The sequence below is a fragment of the Aythya ferina genome, assembly GCF_964211825.1.
Source record: "Aythya ferina genome assembly, chromosome: 8".
NCBI lineage: Eukaryota > Metazoa > Chordata > Aves > Anseriformes > Anatidae > Aythya > Aythya ferina.
Genome location: NC_140304.1, coordinates 5,648,539 through 5,668,495, shown reverse-complemented (window position 1 = coordinate 5,668,495; position 19,957 = coordinate 5,648,539). Strand labels below are relative to the sequence as shown.

General features: G+C 45.8%; 2 protein-coding genes across 2 annotated transcripts; both read right to left on the bottom strand.

Moving 5' to 3' along the window:
• Positions 1 to 396: 396 nt before the first annotated feature.
• On the bottom strand, positions 397 to 5,672 carry LOC311441009 (pancreatic alpha-amylase-like). The gene is made up of 10 exons (XM_084528630.1): positions 5,384 to 5,672; positions 4,621 to 4,767; positions 4,218 to 4,415; positions 2,965 to 3,195; positions 2,399 to 2,532; positions 2,189 to 2,311; positions 1,975 to 2,074; positions 1,693 to 1,814; positions 1,458 to 1,583; positions 397 to 714 (listed from the first exon to the last, which is right to left on the bottom strand). The coding sequence occupies exons 1-10, from the start codon at positions 5,549 to 5,551 to the stop codon at positions 525 to 527; spliced, it is 1,539 nt and encodes a 512-aa protein (XP_084384756.1). The 5' UTR covers positions 5,552 to 5,672; the 3' UTR covers positions 397 to 524.
• An 8,798-nt stretch (positions 5,673 to 14,470) lies between these two features.
• LOC311441008 (pancreatic alpha-amylase-like) lies at positions 14,471 to 19,745 on the bottom strand. The gene is made up of 10 exons (XM_084528629.1): positions 19,457 to 19,745; positions 18,694 to 18,840; positions 18,291 to 18,488; positions 17,039 to 17,269; positions 16,473 to 16,606; positions 16,263 to 16,385; positions 16,049 to 16,148; positions 15,767 to 15,888; positions 15,532 to 15,657; positions 14,471 to 14,788 (listed from the first exon to the last, which is right to left on the bottom strand). The coding sequence occupies exons 1-10, from the start codon at positions 19,622 to 19,624 to the stop codon at positions 14,599 to 14,601; spliced, it is 1,539 nt and encodes a 512-aa protein (XP_084384755.1). The 5' UTR covers positions 19,625 to 19,745; the 3' UTR covers positions 14,471 to 14,598.
• Positions 19,746 to 19,957: the final 212 nt, after the last annotated feature.

Genomic DNA, 19,957 nt, shown 5'->3' with positions numbered 1-19,957 from the left:
AGGCTGGCTCCCCATTCCAGTTGCTGCTTGACTGCCCGGAGCCTGTTGCTTGCAGTGTGGGATAGCACAAGACAACCCAGATGGCAGTGAAAGATTTTGGTCAAGCCACATCTGCACAGACAGCGAATGACTTAGCGTTATTTGCTTGGAAGAAAACAGTTGTCTTACTCATGAGATATGTTATGAACAAATTATTGATGGTCACCATTTCCAGAGAACGCTTCCTAGCAAATCGGTAACCTTTAATTAAGAGTGTTCACTTGTAACACTCGTTTTGATCAGAATAAATTTGGGATTGCTTGGGATAGCGCCCTAATTCCTACTACTGGCATAGCATACGGTTTTGACGTGATAATGCTATTACGACCCAGTTCATTAAGAGGAAAGACATCACTCTTCAGATTGATTGCCATTTATTGTTCACTGGGAACGGAGAGTCACAGGATCTTGAACACTAGGGAATCGCAAATGGGGGAAACAGCATACGTACAGACGGACAGGAGAGAAACAAATTCTGATTGAAGTTATAACTTGGCATTAACGTGAATTGCAACAAATGGATCTTCGTCAGTGTTACTGATCTGGAAGTTAGCCATTCCATCCCCAGAAACATACACCTGCTTTCCAGTACACGCGTTGCCCTCTTTTTGTCCAGAAATAACATCACAGTAGGTACCAGCAGGCAGACCAGTTTGCAAATTGACGTTCATGTACCTGTGTGAAAATCAGTGAACGTTGCTTCTCTGTTGTTTTCAAAACAGATATTTGCAACTGGGTAAAGGAATCCTGAAGCTGATGCTATTGCATGACTTGGAAAGGCAATGCGATGCAAGGGAGTTACTAAGCCTGACCCGGCTTCTCTCCCTGCACTCCTTTATCAGCCCTCCAGAAGTGGGGTGCCACTATCTGAATCTCACTCAGGCAGCAGGAGTTGTTCTCATTGGAAGAAAAGAACAGGACAAAATCAAAGCATAAAAGAGCTTCACAACAGGACGCGTGCTGCTAAAGGTAATCCTAGTTGTGATGAGCGTTCAATCCATTAGGGTTGAACGGGCTTGGACTGGCTTGGATTGGACAGGCAAGTTTGGATGAGGGAAGTGAGAGAGTGCCTGCCCCGCTCAGAACTACCAAAACTTCAGCTCCTACTGCTTCCATCCTTGGGCACTGCTCTGTCCACAGCCTCAGCCTCTTCTCATGTGAACTCATCTGTGGGTGTACTGGAGATGACACGGTATGTGAGGCAGACCACAGGAATGGGATGCTCAAGATGCTAACGAGCAATCTGTACGTCTTCAGACGCGCCACTCAGACACCTCAGCCTTGCTTTCGATGTTCTCCATTCACCTGTCAGCGCTCTAGCTGAAGGACATCCCCCCTCCCAACACCTGAGCCCTTTCAGCATTCCGTCTGGGGAACTCTGCTTCTCCTCGGGGATACGGTCTCTCCCACCAACTTACCAGTCGTCATTATTAAAGACGATGAAGCCTTTTTTGCCACGGCCAAAAGCTACTTGATTGCTGCCATTGTCCCACCAGTTTGAGAAAGGCTGGCCGTCTACCACGTTACGGAAGATAACCATGTTCCTGAAAATGCCAGGAATGGCTGTCACTGGAGTTGCAAGAGCTCCACAGCCAAGAGGCTCATCATGCAAAAGTCACTGCTTTTACTGCGTTTTGCTCCAGAGTCTCCTACCTTATTTGCCGCCAGCGATGCTCACATACCCAGTCGTTGCCACAGGTGGTGTCCGCATTGATTGTAACAGACTTTGTTGATCCATCCGAGTTGCTAGGTGGTCCAATCCAGTCATTGGCATCCTTTTTATTGAAAAGAGACATTTGAAAGTTCTTACTGGAAAAAGCAGATCAAAAAGCTGGATGGATGGCGCACCTAATTTCCACCCACCCGATCCAAGATTGGACAGAGAAATCACTTGAGAAGTTTAGCAAACGTGAATCTTGAGTGTTACAAACTTACCTTCCCATTTACAAAATTTCTTGTCCAACGATAACTTGACATCACACGTGTGAATCCATACGGATGAGCCAACATGAAACCAACGGCCATTTTATAAAGCCTGTTGGGCCAAAAGCATAATGAGATGTGGCTAGAGAAAGCATGCTGGGGAACAAAGAGACAAACAAATCAGCAAGAGGAAGAGGCATCAGCCAGACAACCCCGCATTCCTTACCTGGCATCCCAGAAGGTGAGAATGGAAGCTCCACCAGCCCCGTGTCCCCGCTGGTTGTCATGGTTATCCACAAAGACCAAGGCTCTGTCAGAAGGCACAAAGCCCCAGCCTTCTCCCCAGTTCCTGGCCAAAAACACAAGGACTTGAATCTACCCCGCCAAGCTGTGCATCCAGCGTATCCTAGGCAAGCTGCACGATGGGTGCCCTTACTTTAAGTAGGCCATCTTTTCTCCATTCCACTTGCGGATCACTGTCCCCAGTTTTGCGCCGTATTTGAATTCAGTCACTCGGCCATTTCCAAAGTACTGACTGCCTGTGATCGGTTCGCCACCCAAGTCAATTACCTAGTACAGGAAGCAGAAGGTAATCATCTTTCCTGTTCCCACACAGACAAAAAATGCTGCATTCAGTCAGCAACTTTACCTCATCCTTTAGCTTGAGAGAAATGCATTGCCCAGCACATTCCTTTCTGCTGGGCAAATCAACCAAAAGTTGGTACAATACATGTTGTAACCATGTGGAAAGAAGGGGCTGTAGAGTTGCCCTAAGCTGCCGCCTACCACCTCCTAGTTAGTTGACCATTAGAAATCCCCACATAGATTTCAAGGTGCCTTGCATTTCTGAAGGGCAGGTATCACTCACCCACTGGATTGCAGAGCTCAGCCTTTCCTGGTGTGTAGGAACAGGCCCATGGCATCACTGCCACTCCTCAGAAGGAGGAAGGTAGAAAAGACACATGCACAAAGAGAGGCAGAAAGGAAATTCATGGAGATTACCTCTTGGTAAATGAACGGTTTTGTTCCTGAAGGAAACCATCGAGTATTCAGAGTATTCAGCTTGTCCAGAAATGCTTTGATGTCCCCAGGCCACATATGCTTGGCAGCATCAATCCGGAAGCCTGCTACACCAATATCAATGAGGTAATTCATGTACTCTGCAATTTTTGTGCGTACATAGTCCTTCTCCTGGGCCAGATCAAGAAGACCACTCAAGCGACAGTCACGAACCTGTGAAAGGAATAAAGAACAATGTAAAAGAAAAGGGAAAGTAGAACAGAAAAGGGAAAGCAAATGCAGATACAAAAGTCAAAGGAAAAAGAAAATGAAAAAAAAAAAAAAGGAAAAGGAAAGGGAAAAAGAAGATGAAGAGGAAGAGGAAGAGGAAAATAAGTAAAAAAAAAAAAAAAGATAAAAGAAAAAGAAATGGATAAGGAAAAGGAAAAAGAAAGAGAAAAAAAAATAAGAAAAAGGAAAGGAATAGGGAAAATAAAAGGGAAAAGAAAAAAGTTGAAATAAAAAATAAAATGAAAAAGAAAAATTAGAAAACGAAAAAGAAAAACAAAAAGGACAAAGAGAAAGGAAAAGTAAAAGCAAAAGCAAAAAGACAAAGGAAAGGGAAAGAAAAAGGAAAAGATAAAGGACAAATGACAAAGGAAATTAAAAAGGAAAATGGAGAAAGGGGAAGGTAATAAAGAGCACTGTGGTCTCACTCCATGCAGCAGCTTATAAAGCAGTGGTCAGTAAAATATCACCTCCCCATCTTGATGTCATCAGCATTCCGGATGGGAATCTGCACAGCGTATCATTGCAAAGCTGATGAAGGCTGAGCTGTGAACTTGAGAAAGACCTGCCACACATTCCATGTACAAAAACACTACCGCGCGCAGCCAGGGTAGCATCTTGCACTGCTGCCAGTTTTCCGGGAGGCACCTTATCAGGCTCAGCTGAGTTTTGCAGCTGTAAGGAAGAGCTCACTGGTGCAGCTGAGTGCTTTGGGCTCCATCAGTTCAGGCGCACAGTCCTGCGCATGCCCACATGAAACATGTGGGACAGGTTTGTGATTTCTCAGTGCCTACTATACTGTGCACCACAAGTACCTTCCCTGAAGACAAATCTATGATGCTCACTGTATTCACTGGTCAGGTGGTGAAGCGCTGAATCTGTGGTCAACTACTCCCTTTGTGTGGCCTTACAGTAGTCTTTATAGAATAGGTTAAAAAAGAATTCACAGTTTTCCCATAGAAATTTACCTGATACATATCTCCATAATTCTGGATTTCTCCATTTGAGGTGTGACATCTGCCATCATTGAAATCCCAGCCAGAGTACGGCACTGCTGGAAAATTTTCGTTCCCAGCGTCGAAATAGCTTCCACACGTTGAATGGGTGCCTGAGCCACCTGCAGCCCCACACATGTGGTTGACGACAGCATCCACATAAATATAAACCTGAAACGTAGTGATTGCATTTCAGTATGCTTTGTAGCGCTGGGAAGTAACAGTCAGAGCTTTACCAACCACATCACTGTTAATTCGACCCTTTTTCCCCTTTCATATTCTCCATTTATGCCTCCTTTGAGGACAGGAGCAGTGACGTCCCTCAGTTGAAACCACACTGCTCGCTGTATCAGTTACGTGTTTTAAAGGCACTTACTCCAACGTTGTTGCATCTGGTCACCATGTCTCTGAATTCATTTTCATTTCCTGATCGAGTGCAGAGCTTGTAGCTGATGGGCTGGTATCTTTCCCACCAGGGTCTGAATGGGTTAGTAATGACAATATTTTCATTTGGAGGAGAAACCTGCCGATGAGATGATGGACCTCAGTAAGAAACCAGTAGTTTCAGTTTCAAGTTCAAAGTGCAAAACATGCACCAAGATTAGTCCTGGATTCCCATGAGAGACAGGCTTTGTGCTAGACCCGGTCTCTCTCGCTCTCTCTCCCTCCCTGCAGCACAAGCTGGGGTCTGCGAGATGTCCGTCTTGTAGACTGGTAGCAAGGAAGTTCTCTTTTGTTCCCATGGGCTGCCCATGTCCAGCCTGGGCCTGCTGTCCAAGAGCACGCACATGGGAGGGCTGAAGCCACAGGAACTACTTTTGTCTGCAATAGAGACATCCTTCGGAAAGCCAAAACTCTACGCTGAGACACTTGCCTCAGTAAAAAGGGAAGAGGAAAACTTAGCCTTCCAAGGGAAGCCCATCAGGGGAAAGCGTGCACCTTTGCAGCTGGTCTGATGGAGAGACACCTGACCCAGGCCGGCAGGATCTCTGGTTGCGCCTAACAGCATTTACTACTTCCATCCCCACGTTCCACACCAAAGTTACTTGGAGCTGGCTGTCTCTGATTCTGGCCTTTTGCGGTTTATTAATCAAATGTTACAAAGCAGTTTCACTACCTACGGGCAGGAAACAACGTACCTGAACTCCTCCAAATCCATTAGGAGCTAAGTAGCGTTCACACTCGAGAGCAATATCGGCCCAGCGCCATTCAAAGAGATGTACAATAGATGTCCTCCCAGCCTGAGTGTTGGAGTTGTACTGCGCTCCGCAAAGCCCTACGGCTGCGAGGAGAAGGAGGACTTGCATGGTGCCTTCAGCATAAGGCTGTGGTCTCTCCACTGCCAATTTATACTCCTGCAAGATGACAAAGTTCCTTTTGCAGCTGACAGATTTCTCAGAGATAAACACTATCAGTTATTGTTTGGGTAGTGAGAGGAAATAACTCTTCCATTTTGTTTTTTTTTCGCCGAATTGACCCACAGCTGAAGATAAAATAACTTTTCACAATGTTTATGCCTTATCATTAAACAAGCAGCCTGTGCGCAGTTCACCCAAATTTGGGACTGTATTCTTTCCAGTCATTTAAACAAAGATAATGTATCAGAAGTTAGCCCAGGCGTGACACGTGGACCCTTGAGGGGAGCTCTGGAACATGAAATGAAAGGCATTATAAGACAAGTGGAACTCTAATAGGTCTCAGAGAATGAATGAATTCAGAGGGATTCAGAGGCATCTAGCACTCAGGATTAATCCCAGCTCACACCTGGCTACTAGACCAGGCTCTCTCAGTCAAAGGCAGATGCATCACACAACACATTGTGAGACTTGAACAGCTGAATCACACTGGAAATTGGAAATTGGCCTTATGTTTTTTCCTGTTATTTCACACAGTCAAGGAGGGAAATGCAAAATTAGATGTAAAGAGATAGTGCAGGTGAATTTTTGATGTCTGTCATAAAAATAAATTGGAAAGTCAAATGGATCCATTGCCTAAGCCTGTTCGGGATTTTCCTCTTTCAAAGACCTTCCCGTTTTTCCTTGTACCATGATTTGAGGATCTCATTTGGAACTAAAATATAACGTCAAGTTCCTAGTACAACACTCCCTGAATAAGCTGGAGTCAGGCCAATGATAAAACAGCACTCTGTGAGAATTCATATCCAGAAAATCCCTGACACTTAGTGAATAACTGTGAGAAACGCAAGAAGTCCACCAACAGGCATACCCACTCCAAGAGAAAATGTCATTACACTTTGTACCTGAACTGCCTTGAGTATATCCTTTCTAAACTAGCCATGACATTCCATATGTGTCAGATACATTCTTGTCTTTCCCAGAATTTGTGTTCAAGGATGAAATGCAAAAGCAGGTCCTGCTTGCCTATCTGTTCATTTTCCTATCATAGAACTTACGAGAGGTCTTTTTCAAATACAAACAAATGAATTGACTTTATTTTAACTAACAGCAATGACACATTGATTGGTAGGAACTTTGGTTCATTGGTTTCTATCTTCAGTACTGTCACAGTAGAAGACAAACTGTTCCAAATGGGAGCAAGAGGGAATAAGGATTCTAACATCGTAAGTAAAAGGAGTCAATTCATTCTTACAAAAATATACACCAGCTCCACACATGACCTTGTCTACATTCCAACAGCAAGCAACCAGTGAGGTGATTACAAATTGTGATTACGAGGATAGTGAGAACAAACCTATTGATAGTCATTATTACCAAGACCAACCCAATGCATGGTCAAATTTTAAAACACCGTTCCCTCGGGACTTGTATTAAGCTAAAGGTACGTTATTCAGCTGCTCAAGCCTCACAACGTGTTGTGTGATACATCAGCTATTGACTGAGAGAGGCTGGTCTGGTAGCCAGCTGTGAGCTGGGATTAATCCTGAGTGCTAGATGCCTCTGAATCCCTCTGAATTCATTCATTCTCTGAGACCTATTAGAGTTCCACTTATCTCATAATTCTTCCCCTCCCCTTTCCTCTCCTCAATCCTCTCCCCTTCCCTCCCCTCCGTTCCTTTTCCCGGCTACGTTCCAGAGCTCCCCTCAAGTGTCCACGTGTCACACCTGGGCTAACTTCTGATACATTATCTTTGTTTATATGACTGGAAAGAATACAGTCCCAAATTTGGGTGAACTGCGCACAGACTGCTTGTTTAATGATAAAGCATAAACATTGTGAAAAGGTATTTTATCTTCAGCTGTGCGGCAATACAGGAAAAAAAACAGACAAACAAAAAAAAAAAACAGAATGGAAGAGTGATACCCAGCTTGCTAGCCAAACAAGAACTGATAGTGTTTATCTCTGAGAAATCTACAACTGCAAAAGGAACTTTGTCATCTTGCAGGAGTATAAATGGCCAGTGGAGAGACCACCACCTTATGCTGAAGGGACAGAAAATTTTTCCGCTCTATGGGAACAGGAAAGATGATTACCTTCTGCTTCCTGTACTAGGTAATAGACTTGGGTGGTGAGCCAATTACAGGCAGTCAGTACTTTGGAAATGGCCGAGTGACCGAATTCAAATACAGCGCAAAGCTGGGGACAGTGATCCGCAAGTGGGATGGAGAAAAGATGGCCTACTTAAAGTAAGGGCACCCATCGTGCAGCTTGCCTAGGATACGCTGGATGCACAGCTTGGCGGGGTAGATTCAAGTCCTTGTGTTTTTGGCCAGGAACTGGGGAGAAGGCTGGGGCTTTGTGCCTTCTGACAGAGCCTTGGTCTTTGTGGATAACCATGACAACCAGCGGGGACACGGGGCTGGTGGAGCTTCCATTCTCACCTTCTGGGATGCCAGGTAAGGAATGCGGGGTTGTCTGGCTGATGCCTCTTCCTCTTGCTGATTTGTTTGTCTCTTTGTTCCCCAGCATGCTTTCTCTAGCCACGTCTCATTATGCTTTTGGCCCATCAGGCTTTATAAAATGGCCGTTGGTTTCATGTTGGCTCATCCGTATGGATTCACACGTGTGATGTCAAGTTATCGTTAGACAAGAAATTTTGTAAATGGGAAGGTAAGTTTGTAACGCTCAAGATTCACGTTTGCTAAACTTCTCAAGTGATTTCTCTGTCCAATCTTGGATCGGGTGGGTGGAAATTAGGTGCGCCATCCATCCAGCTTTTTGCTCTGCTTTTTCCAGTAAGAACTTTCAAATATCTCTTTTCACTAAAAAGGACGTCAACGACTGGATTGGACCACCTAGCAACTCGGATGAATCAACAAAGTCTGTTACAATCAATGCGGACACCACCTGTGGCAACGACTGGGTTTGTGAGCATCGCTGGCGGCAAATAAGGTAGGAGACTCTGGAGCAAAATGCAGTAAAAGCAGTGACTTTTGCATGATGAGCCTCTTGGCTGTGGAGCTCTTGCAACTCCAGTGACAGCCATTCCTGGCATTTTCAGGAACATGGTTATCTTCCGTAACGTGGCAGACGGCCAGCCTTTCTCAAACTGGTGGGACAATGGCAGCAATCAAGTAGCTTTTGGCCGTGGCAATAAAGGCTTCATCGTCTTTAATAATGACGACTGGTAAGTTGGTGGGAGAGACCGTATCCCCGAGGAGAAGCAGAACTCCCCAGACGGAACGCTGAAAGGGCTCAGTTGTTGGGAGGGGGGATGTCCTTCAGCTAGAGCGCTGACAGGTGAATGGAGAACATTGAAAGCAAGGCTGAGGTGTCTTAGTGGAGCGTCTGAAGACGTACAGATTGCTCGTTAGCATCTTGAGCATCCCATTCCTGTGGTCTGCCTCACATATCGTGTCATCTCCAGTACACCCACAGATGAGTTCACATGAGAAGAGGCTGAGGCTGTGGACAGAGCAGTGCCCAAGGATGGAAGCAGTAGGAGCTGAAGTTTTGGTAGTTCTGAGCGGGGCAGGCACTCTCTCACTTCCCTCATCCAAACTTGCCCGTCCAATCCAAGCCAGTCCAAGCCCGTTCAACCCTAATGGATTGAACGCTCATCACAACTAGGATTACCTTTAGCAGCACGCGTCCTGTTGTGAAGCTCTTTTATGCTTTGATTTTGTCCTGTTCTTTTCTTCCAATGAGAACAACTCCTACAGCCTGAGCTAGATTCACACAGTGGCCTCCCCATTTCTGGAAAAGGAGTGCAGGGAGAGAAGCAGGGTCAGGCTTAGTAACTCCCTTGCATCGCATTGCCTTTCCAAGTCATGCAATAGCATCAGCTTCAGAATTCCTTTACCCAGTTGCAAATATCTGTTTTGAAAACAACAGAGAAGCAACGTTCACTGATTTTCACACAGGTACATGAACGTCAATTTGCAAACTGGTCTGCCTGCTGGTACCTACTGTGATGTTATTTCTGGACAAAAGGAGGGCAACGCGTGTACTGGAAAGCAGGTGTATGTTTCTGGGGATGGAACGGCTAACTTCCAGATCAGTAACACTGACGAAGATCCATTTGTTGCAATTCACGTTGATGCCAAGTTATAACTTCAATCAGAATTTGTTTCTCTCCTGTCCGTCTGTACATATGCTGTTTCCCCCATTTGCAATTCCCTAGTGTTCAAGATCCTGTGACTCTCCGTTCCCAGTGAACAATAAATGGCAATCAATCTGAAGAGTGATGTCTTTCCTCCTAATGAACTGGGTCATAGTAGCATTATCACGTCAGAACTGGAGGCCATACCATTGGCAGCTCTTAAGGTTACCAAGAGACCACTGCATTTCCCAGATCTCAGAAACACAGAAGAAAATAAAAAATAAGACAAAAGAAGCCAGCACCTGAGCAAGTTAAAATGTTCCAATGCCAAGGCTGATAGGTGCATGCATAGCTGTAAGCTGGAGCAAACACATTGGGGCAGGCAGCCTCTGCTTGCCGGCAGTATGTCCTTTCTCTGGGGCAAAGCCAATGTGGAGCCCAGGTCAGCAGATGAAGCTCGGCTGCGCCAATCAGTTATTCCAGCCTTTGACATCAGTCAAGCCAGTGTGTGACCTGCTTCACACTCCGTTTATGTCTTTATCAAAGAAAAGATCGGTTCTCCCTCTGATATCCCCAGTGGCTTCCTGCAAGTTAACGGTCATGCTGGCTGTTCCACAGGCTGTTCCACCTCTTTATTTATTTATTGTTATTTTTATTTTTGTTTTTGTTTTTGTTTTTATTTTTATTTTTTTATTTATTTTTATGTTTATTTTTATTTTTATTTCTATTTTTATTTTTATTTTTTATCTTATTTTTGATGTTGGTTTGCTCTTTAGGTGTTTTTTTCATGCTCATGTTAACGTGCAGTCTATCACTCACAAAGTGTGTGATTCTATACTAGCTATGTGATGAACATTACCTAATCCCAAATGTAAACGTCTAGCCATAAAGATTGCAAGCTCTAACCACCATAACTTTTGTGGAAAATGATTGAAATGACACATATCCACCGGTGGTTTCTGTAAGGATTAGGCAATAAAGGCATGCAGAATACAGAGAGGGATATATCCCTGCTTGTAATCATTCCTCAATCCAAATGTTCCATGATGTTTGAGTGCAGCATTTATTTTATGTGATGTAGCAATTGAAGAGTCAGTCTTTGCTGTCTGTTTCATTCTAGAACGTCAAAGAAAATAATTACTGTCACTGTCTTCTTAAGTGAATTCAAAATTTGGTCGCCAATCTGTTCACTGCTTTTGAAAGATCAGGGCTGCACCCAGTCCCTGAAAAGGTGTTGGAACAACTTGTTCTGGACGCTATCTCCAAGCAATTCAAAGAGAAGAATGTTATTTGCAGTAGTCAGCACGGATTCACCAAGGGGAAGTCGTGCTCGACCAACCTTGTTGCCTTCTATAATGGCATCACCAGCTGGGTAGATGGGGGGAGAGCAGTGGATGTGATCTACCTTGACTTTAGCAAGGCTTTCCATACTGTCTCCCATGACATCCTGCTAGCAAAGCTAAGAAAGTGTGGGATAGAGGAGTGGACAGTAAGGTGGGTTGAGAACTGGCTGACTGGCCGAGCTCAGGGGGTGGTGATCGGTGGCGCAGAGTCTGGCTGGAGACCCGTGAGTAGCGGTTTTCCCCAGGGGTCGGTGTTGGGCCCGGTGTTGCTCAACATCTTCATCGATGACCTTGATGAGGGAATAGTGTCTGCCCTCAGCAAGTACGCCAATGACACAAAGCTGGGAGGAGTGGCTGATGCGCCAGAAGGCTGTGCTGTCATTCAGCAAGACCTGGACAGGTTGGAGAGATGGGCAGGAAGAAACCAAATGAGGTTTAATAAGAGCGAGTGTAGAGTCCTGCACCTGGGAAGGAACAACCGCATGTATCAATACAGGCTGGGGGGCGACCTGCTGGAGAGGAGCTCTGAGGAGAAGGCCGTCCTGGTGGACGACACGTTGACCATGAGCCAGCAGTGTGCTCTGGTGGCCAAGAGGGCCAATGGGATCCTGGTGTGCATGAAAAGGAGCGTGGCCAGCAGGTAATGGAGGTGATCCTCCCCCTCTACTCTGCCCTGGTCAAGCCTCACCTGGAGTACTGTGTCCAGTTCTGGGCTCCCCAGTACAAAAAAAAAAGACAGAGATCTCCTGGAAAGAGTCCAGCGGAGGGCCACAAAGATGATAGGGGGCCTGGAGCATCTTCCCTATGAAGAAAGGCTGAGAGACGTGGCTCTGTTCAGCCTGGAGAAAAGAAGACTGAGAGGGGATCTCATCAATGTGTATAAATACCTGAGGTGTGGGAGACAGAGGGATTTGGCCAACTTCTTTTCAGTGGTTTGTGGGGACAGAACAAGGTGGAGCAAGATGGAGCACAGGAAGTTGCGCACCAACATGCGAAAGAATTTCTTCACGGTGAGGGTGACGGAGCGCTGGAACAGGCTGCCCAGGGAGGTTGTGGAGTCTCCTTCTCTGGAGATATTCAAGGCCTGTCTGGACGCCTACCTGGGCAGCCTGCTCTAAGGAACCTGCTTTGGCAGCATGGTTGGACCCGATGATCTTTTGAGGTCCCTTCCAACCCCTACGATTCAGTGATTCTGTGATTCTGTGACCCAGCGTTTGTTTTTGTTCCTTTTGTTTCAAGCTCTTTTTGGTACATATTTGCTTCCTAAAACAATACAAAGAAGGTGAAAAAAGCAAGTGTCTTCCTGAACAACAACAGGTCTTTGAGATGAGTCAGGAAACCTAGAGGTACTGTCAAGATTATTGCTGATCTTCAGGTTTTTCAGAATTAGTTAGCACTGTTTTCTTCATTATTATTTCTTCTGCTTTCTATGCAGTGGTACCATTAAGTCTTCATGCAAACTAATGCTCGTGCCGGCTGTTCCAAAGGTAAAAGTGAAATGTAGGTCTTTCTCAGGCATACTCAACTTAGACCTTGTGAACCAGTTTAAAGGCAGAAATCCTACTTGCATGTGTTAATATAGAGTATTAATTCCAGTGGTACGTGCAGTGCTGAGGCCGAGTCTTCAATTTCTACATCACGTAAAATACACGCTGCAGTCCAACATGATGGAAGATTTGGATTCAGACATGATCACAAGCCAAGACACATCCATCTGACAGATGATGCCAAGCTGGGGAGATGTGTCTATCTGCCAGAGGGTAGGAAGGCCCTGCAGCGGGACCTGTACAGCTTGGATTGATGGGCAGAGGCCAAGGGGATAACGTTCAACACGGCTAAGTGCTGGCTCCTGCCCTCTGGCCACAACAACTCCATGCAGCGCCACAGGCTTGGGGCCGAGTGGCTGGAAAGCAATTATTATTATAAGAGGATATGGGGGTGTTGGTCAATGCTCACCTGAGCACGAGCCAGCAGTGTGCCCAGGTGGCCCAGAAGGCCGATGGCGTCCTGTCTTGTATCAGGAATAGTGTAGCCAGCAGGACCGGGGAGGTGACCGCTCCCTGTACTCTGCTTTGGCAAGGCCGCACCTCGACTACTGTGTTCAGTTTTGGGCCCCTTAGTACACGAAGGACACCAAGGCCCTGGAGCTGGTCCAGAGAAGGGCTACAAAGTTGGCAAAGTGTCTGGAACACAAGTCTTATGAGGAGTGGCTGAGAGAACTGGGGTTGTTTAGTCTAGAGAAGAGGAGGTTCAGTGCAGGCCTTACTGCTCCCTACAGCGACCCTAGAGGAAGGTGTGGGGAGCTGGCGGCCGGCCTCCTCTTGCGCATTACTAGTGACAAGAGGGGATGGCCTCAAGTTGCACCAGGGGTGGTTCAAGTTGGAAATTAGGAGACATTTCTTCTCAGAAAGAGCAGTTAGGCACTGGAATGGGTTTCCAGGGAAGTGGTAGAGTCACCGTCCCTGGGGGTGTTCAAGGAAGGATTGGACTTGGTGCATAGGGACATGGTTTAGTGGGTGACCCTAGTGGTAGGGGGATGATCTGGGATGACCAGATGATCTGGGAGGCCTTTTCCAACCTTAATGATCCTGTGATTCCACGATCTCTGCATTCTGCATGCCTTTGTTGCCTGTTATTTATGGACACCTCAGGTGGATGTACATGTAGGTCATTTCGATCGTTTTCCACAGAAGGTACGGTGGTTAGAGCTTGCAATCTTTATGGCTAGACTTTTACATTTGGGGTTAGGTAATGTCTGTCTAATAGTTAGCAGAGAACCATCCAGTTTCTGAGTGTTAGACCTGAATGTCAACATGGGCCAGAACCAAAACTAAACAACAATCAAGGAAGCAACCAACCAAAACCAAAATCAACCAACCAAAACAAACAAACAAAAAACTTTACAACAACCTAGTGCAGCATGGAGACGAGCATACGCTGTGCTCCACTCTCTGTCAGGATATCCATTGCAAACCTGTCTTTTGCCCCTGGGATCAGGCCAGGCAGCACTCCTGCCCCTTTGAAAGAGGCTGGCTCCCCATTCCAGTTGCTGCTTGACTGCCCGGAGCCTGTTGCTTGCAGTGTGGGATAGCACAAGACAACCCAGATGGCAGTGAAAGATTTTGGTCAAGCCACATCTGCACAGACAGCGAATGACTTAGCGTTATTTGCTTGGAAGAAAACAGTTGTCTTACTCATGAGATATGTTATGAACAAATTATTGATGGTCACCATTTCCAGAGAACGCTTCCTAGCAAATCGGTAACCTTTAATTAAGAGTGTTCACTTGTAACACTCGTTTTGATCAGAATAAATTTGGGATTGCTTGGGATAGCGCCCTAATTCCTACTACTGGCATAGCATACGGTTTTGACGTGATAATGCTATTACGACCCAGTTCATTAAGAGGAAAGACATCACTCTTCAGATTGATTGCCATTTATTGTTCACTGGGAACGGAGAGTCACAGGATCTTGAACACTAGGGAATCGCAAATGGGGGAAACAGCATACGTACAGACGGACAGGAGAGAAACAAATTCTGATTGAAGTTATAACTTGGCATTAACGTGAATTGCAACAAATGGATCTTCGTCAGTGTTACTGATCTGGAAGTTAGCCATTCCATCCCCAGAAACATACACCTGCTTTCCAGTACACGCGTTGCCCTCTTTTTGTCCAGAAATAACATCACAGTAGGTACCAGCAGGCAGACCAGTTTGCAAATTGACGTTCATGTACCTGTGTGAAAATCAGTGAACGTTGCTTCTCTGTTGTTTTCAAAACAGATATTTGCAACTGGGTAAAGGAATCCTGAAGCTGATGCTATTGCATGACTTGGAAAGGCAATGCGATGCAAGGGAGTTACTAAGCCTGACCCGGCTTCTCTCCCTGCACTCCTTTATCAGCCCTCCAGAAGTGGGGTGCCACTATCTGAATCTCACTCAGGCAGCAGGAGTTGTTCTCATTGGAAGAAAAGAACAGGACAAAATCAAAGCATAAAAGAGCTTCACAACAGGACGCGTGCTGCTAAAGGTAATCCTAGTTGTGATGAGCGTTCAATCCATTAGGGTTGAACGGGCTTGGACTGGCTTGGATTGGACAGGCAAGTTTGGATGAGGGAAGTGAGAGAGTGCCTGCCCCGCTCAGAACTACCAAAACTTCAGCTCCTACTGCTTCCATCCTTGGGCACTGCTCTGTCCACAGCCTCAGCCTCTTCTCATGTGAACTCATCTGTGGGTGTACTGGAGATGACACGGTATGTGAGGCAGACCACAGGAATGGGATGCTCAAGATGCTAACGAGCAATCTGTACATCTTCAGACGCGCCACTCAGACACCTCAGCCTTGCTTTCGATGTTCTCCATTCACCTGTCAGCGCTCTAGCTGAAGGACATCCCCCCTCCCAACACCTGAGCCCTTTCAGCATTCCGTCTGGGGAACTCTGCTTCTCCTCGGGGATACGGTCTCTCCCACCAACTTACCAGTCGTCATTATTAAAGACGATGAAGCCTTTTTTGCCACGGCCAAAAGCTACTTGATTGCTGCCATTGTCCCACCAGTTTGAGAAAGGCTGGCCGTCTACCACGTTACGGAAGATAACCATGTTCCTGAAAATGCCAGGAATGGCTGTCACTGGAGTTGCAAGAGCTCCACAGCCAAGAGGCTCATCATGCAAAAGTCACTGCTTTTACTGCGTTTTGCTCCAGAGTCTCCTACCTTATTTGCCGCCAGCGATGCTCACATACCCAGTCGTTGCCACAGGTGGTGTCCGCATTGATTGTAACAGACTTTGTTGATCCATCCGAGTTGCTAGGTGGTCCAATCCAGTCATTGGCATCCTTTTTATTGAAAAGAGACATTTGAAAGTTCTTACTGGAAAAAGCAGATCAAAAAGCTGGATGGATGGCGCACCTAATTTCCACCCACCCGATCCAAGATTGGACAGAGAAATCACTTGAGAAGTTTAGCAAACGTGAATCTTGAGTGTTACAAACTTACCTTCCCATTTACAAAATTTCTTGTCCAACGATAACTTGACATCACACGTGTGAATCCATACGGATGAGCCAACATGAAACCAACGGCCATTTTATAAAGCCTGTTGGGCCAAAAGCATAATGAGATGTGGCTAGAGAAAGCATGCTGGGGAACAAAGAGACAAACAAATCAGCAAGAGGAAGAGGCATCAGCCAGACAACCCCGCATTCCTTACCTGGCATCCCAGAAGGTGAGAATGGAAGCTCCACCAGCCCCGTGTCCCCGCTGGTTGTCATGGTTATCCACAAAGACCAAGGCTCTGTCAGAAGGCACAAAGCCCCAGCCTTCTCCCCAGTTCCTGGCCAAAAACACAAGGACTTGAATCTACCCCGCCAAGCTGTGCATCCAGCGTATCCTAGGCAAGCTGCACGATGGGTGCCCTTACTTTAAGTAGGCCATCTTTTCTCCATTCCACTTGCGGATCACTGTCCCCAGTTTTGCGCCGTATTTGAATTCAGTCACTCGGCCATTTCCAAAGTACTGACTGCCTGTGATCGGTTCGCCACCCAAGTCAATTACCTAGTACAGGAAGCAGAAGGTAATCATCTTTCCTGTTCCCACACAGACAAAAAATGCTGCATTCAGTCAGCAACTTTACCTCATCCTTTAGCTTGAGAGAAATGCATTGCCCAGCACATTCCTTTCTGCTGGGCAAATCAACCAAAAGTTGGTACAATACATGTTGTAACCATGTGGAAAGAAGGGGCTGTAGAGTTGCCCTAAGCTGCCGCCTACCACCTCCTAGTTAGTTGACCATTAGAAATCCCCACATAGATTTCAAGGTGCCTTGCATTTCTGAAGGGCAGGTATCACTCACCCACTGGATTGCAGAGCTCAGCCTTTCCTGGTGTGTAGGAACAGGCCCATGGCATCACTGCCACTCCTCAGAAGGAGGAAGGTAGAAAAGACACATGCACAAAGAGAGGCAGAAAGGAAATTCATGGAGATTACCTCTTGGTAAATGAACGGTTTTGTTCCTGAAGGAAACCATCGAGTATTCAGAGTATTCAGCTTGTCCAGAAATGCTTTGATGTCCCCAGGCCACATATGCTTGGCAGCATCAATCCGGAAGCCTGCTACACCAATATCAATGAGGTAATTCATGTACTCTGCAATTTTTGTGCGTACATAGTCCTTCTCCTGGGCCAGATCAAGAAGACCACTCAAGCGACAGTCACGAACCTGTGAAAGGAATAAAGAACAATGTAAAAGAAAAGGGAAAGTAGAACAGAAAAGGGAAAGCAAATGCAGATACAAAAGTCAAAGGAAAAAGAAAATGAAAAAAAAAAAAAAGGAAAAGGAAAGGGAAAAAGAAGATGAAGAGGAAGAGGAAGAGGAAAATAAGTAAAAAAAAAAAAAAAGTTAAAAGAAAAAGAAATGGATAAGGAAAAGGAAAAAGAAAGAGAAAAAAAATAAGAAAAAGGAAAGGAATAGGGAAAATAAAAGGGAAAAGAAAAAAGTTGAAATAAAAAATAAAATGAAAAAGAAAAATTAGAAAACGAAAAAGAAAAACAAAAAGGACAAAGAGAAAGGAAAAGTAAAAGCAAAAGCAAAAAGACAAAGGAAAGGGAAAGAAAAAGGAAAAGATAAAGGACAAATGACAAAGGAAATTAAAAAGGAAAATGGAGAAAGGGGAAGGTAATAAAGAGCACTGTGGTCTCACTCCATGCAGCAGCTTATAAAGCAGTGGTCAGTAAAATATCACCTCCCCATCTTGATGTCATCAGCATTCCGGATGGGAATCTGCACAGCGTATCATTGCAAAGCTGATGAAGGCTGAGCTGTGAACTTGAGAAAGACCTGCCACACATTCCATGTACAAAAACACTACCGCGCGCAGCCAGGGTAGCATCTTGCACTGCTGCCAGTTTTCCGGGAGGCACCTTATCAGGCTCAGCTGAGTTTTGCAGCTGTAAGGAAGAGCTCACTGGTGCAGCTGAGTGCTTTGGGCTCCATCAGTTCAGGCGCACAGTCCTGTGCATGCCCACATGAAACATGTGGGACAGGTTTGTGATTTCTCAGTGCCTACTATACTGTGCACCACAAGTACCTTCCCTGAAGACAAATCTATGATGCTCACTGTATTCACTGGTCAGGTGGTGAAGCGCTGAATCTGTGGTCAACTACTCCCTTTGTGTGGCCTTACAGTAGTCTTTATAGAATAGGTTAAAAAAGAATTCACAGTTTTCCCATAGAAATTTACCTGATACATATCTCCATAATTCTGGATTTCTCCATTTGAGGTGTGACATCTGCCATCATTGAAATCCCAGCCAGAGTACGGCACTGCTGGAAAATTTTCGTTCCCAGCGTCGAAATAGCTTCCACACGTTGAATGGGTGCCTGAGCCACCTGCAGCCCCACACATGTGGTTGACGACAGCATCCACATAAATATAAACCTGAAACGTAGTGATTGCATTTCAGTATGCTTTGTAGCGCTGGGAAGTAACAGTCAGAGCTTTACCAACCACATCACTGTTAATTCGACCCTTTTTCCCCTTTCATATTCTCCATTTATGCCTCCTTTGAGGACAGGAGCAGTGACGTCCCTCAGTTGAAACCACACTGCTCGCTGTATCAGTTACGTGTTTTAAAGGCACTTACTCCAACGTTGTTGCATCTGGTCACCATGTCTCTGAATTCATTTTCATTTCCTGATCGAGTGCAGAGCTTGTAGCTGATGGGCTGGTATCTTTCCCACCAGGGTCTGAATGGGTTAGTAATGACAATATTTTCATTTGGAGGAGAAACCTGCCGATGAGATGATGGACCTCAGTAAGAAACCAGTAGTTTCAGTTTCAAGTTCAAAGTGCAAAACATGCACCAAGATTAGTCCTGGATTCCCATGAGAGACAGGCTTTGTGCTAGACCCGGTCTCTCTCGCTCTCTCTCCCTCCCTGCAGCACAAGCTGGGGTCTGCGAGATGTCCGTCTTGTAGACTGGTAGCAAGGAAGTTCTCTTTTGTTCCCATGGGCTGCCCATGTCCAGCCTGGGCCTGCTGTCCAAGAGCACGCACATGGGAGGGCTGAAGCCACAGGAACTACTTTTGTCTGCAATAGAGACATCCTTCGGAAAGCCAAAACTCTACGCTGAGACACTTGCCTCAGTAAAAAGGGAAGAGGAAAACTTAGCCTTCCAAGGGAAGCCCATCAGGGGAAAGCGTGCACCTTTGCAGCTGGTCTGATGGAGAGACACCTGACCCAGGCCGGCAGGATCTCTGGTTGCGCCTAACAGCATTTACTACTTCCATCCCCACGTTCCACACCAAAGTTACTTGGAGCTGGCTGTCTCTGATTCTGGCCTTTTGCGGTTTATTAATCAAATGTTACAAAGCAGTTTCACTACCTACGGGCAGGAAACAACGTACCTGAACTCCTCCAAATCCATTAGGAGCTAAGTAGCGTTCACACTCGAGAGCAATATCGGCCCAGCGCCATTCAAAGAGATGTACAATAGATGTCCTCCCAGCCTGAGTGTTGGAGTTGTACTGCGCTCCGCAAAGCCCTACGGCTGCGAGGAGAAGGAGGACTTGCATGGTGCCTTCAGCATAAGGCTGTGGTCTCTCCACTGCCAATTTATACTCCTGCAAGATGACAAAGTTCCTTTTGCAGCTGACAGATTTCTCAGAGATAAACACTATCAGTTATTGTTTGGGTAGTGAGAGGAAATAACTCTTCCATTTTGTTTTTTTTTCGCCGAATTGACCCACAGCAGAAGATAAAATAACTTTTCACAATGTTTATGCCTTATCATTAAACAAGCAGCCTGTGCGCAGTTCACCCAAATTTGGGACTGTATTCTTTCCAGTCATTTAAACAAAGATAATGTATCAGAAGTTAGCCCAGGCGTGACACGTGGACCCTTGAGG

Bases quoted from the DNA above. Each gene is read 5' to 3' on its own strand.
- LOC311441009 (XM_084528630.1), bottom strand. From the start codon at position 5,551: ATGCAAGTCCTCCTTCTCCTCGCAGCCGTAGGGCTTTGCGGAGCGCAG. The intron at 4,416-4,620 runs GTAAGTGCCTTT...ACTACGTTTCAG, and splicing joins CCAGATGCAACAACGTTGGA to GTTTATATTTATGTGGATGC. The intron at 1,815-1,974 runs GTAAGTTTGTAA...TTCAATAAAAAG, and splicing joins GAAATTTTGTAAATGGGAAG to GATGCCAATGACTGGATTGG.
- LOC311441008 (XM_084528629.1), bottom strand. From the start codon at position 19,624: ATGCAAGTCCTCCTTCTCCTCGCAGCCGTAGGGCTTTGCGGAGCGCAG. The intron at 16,149-16,262 runs GTAAGGAATGCG...TTGGCCCAACAG, and splicing joins CTCACCTTCTGGGATGCCAG to GCTTTATAAAATGGCCGTTG. The intron at 14,789-15,531 runs GTAAGTTGGTGG...ATTTTCACACAG, and splicing joins GTCTTTAATAATGACGACTG to GTACATGAACGTCAATTTGC.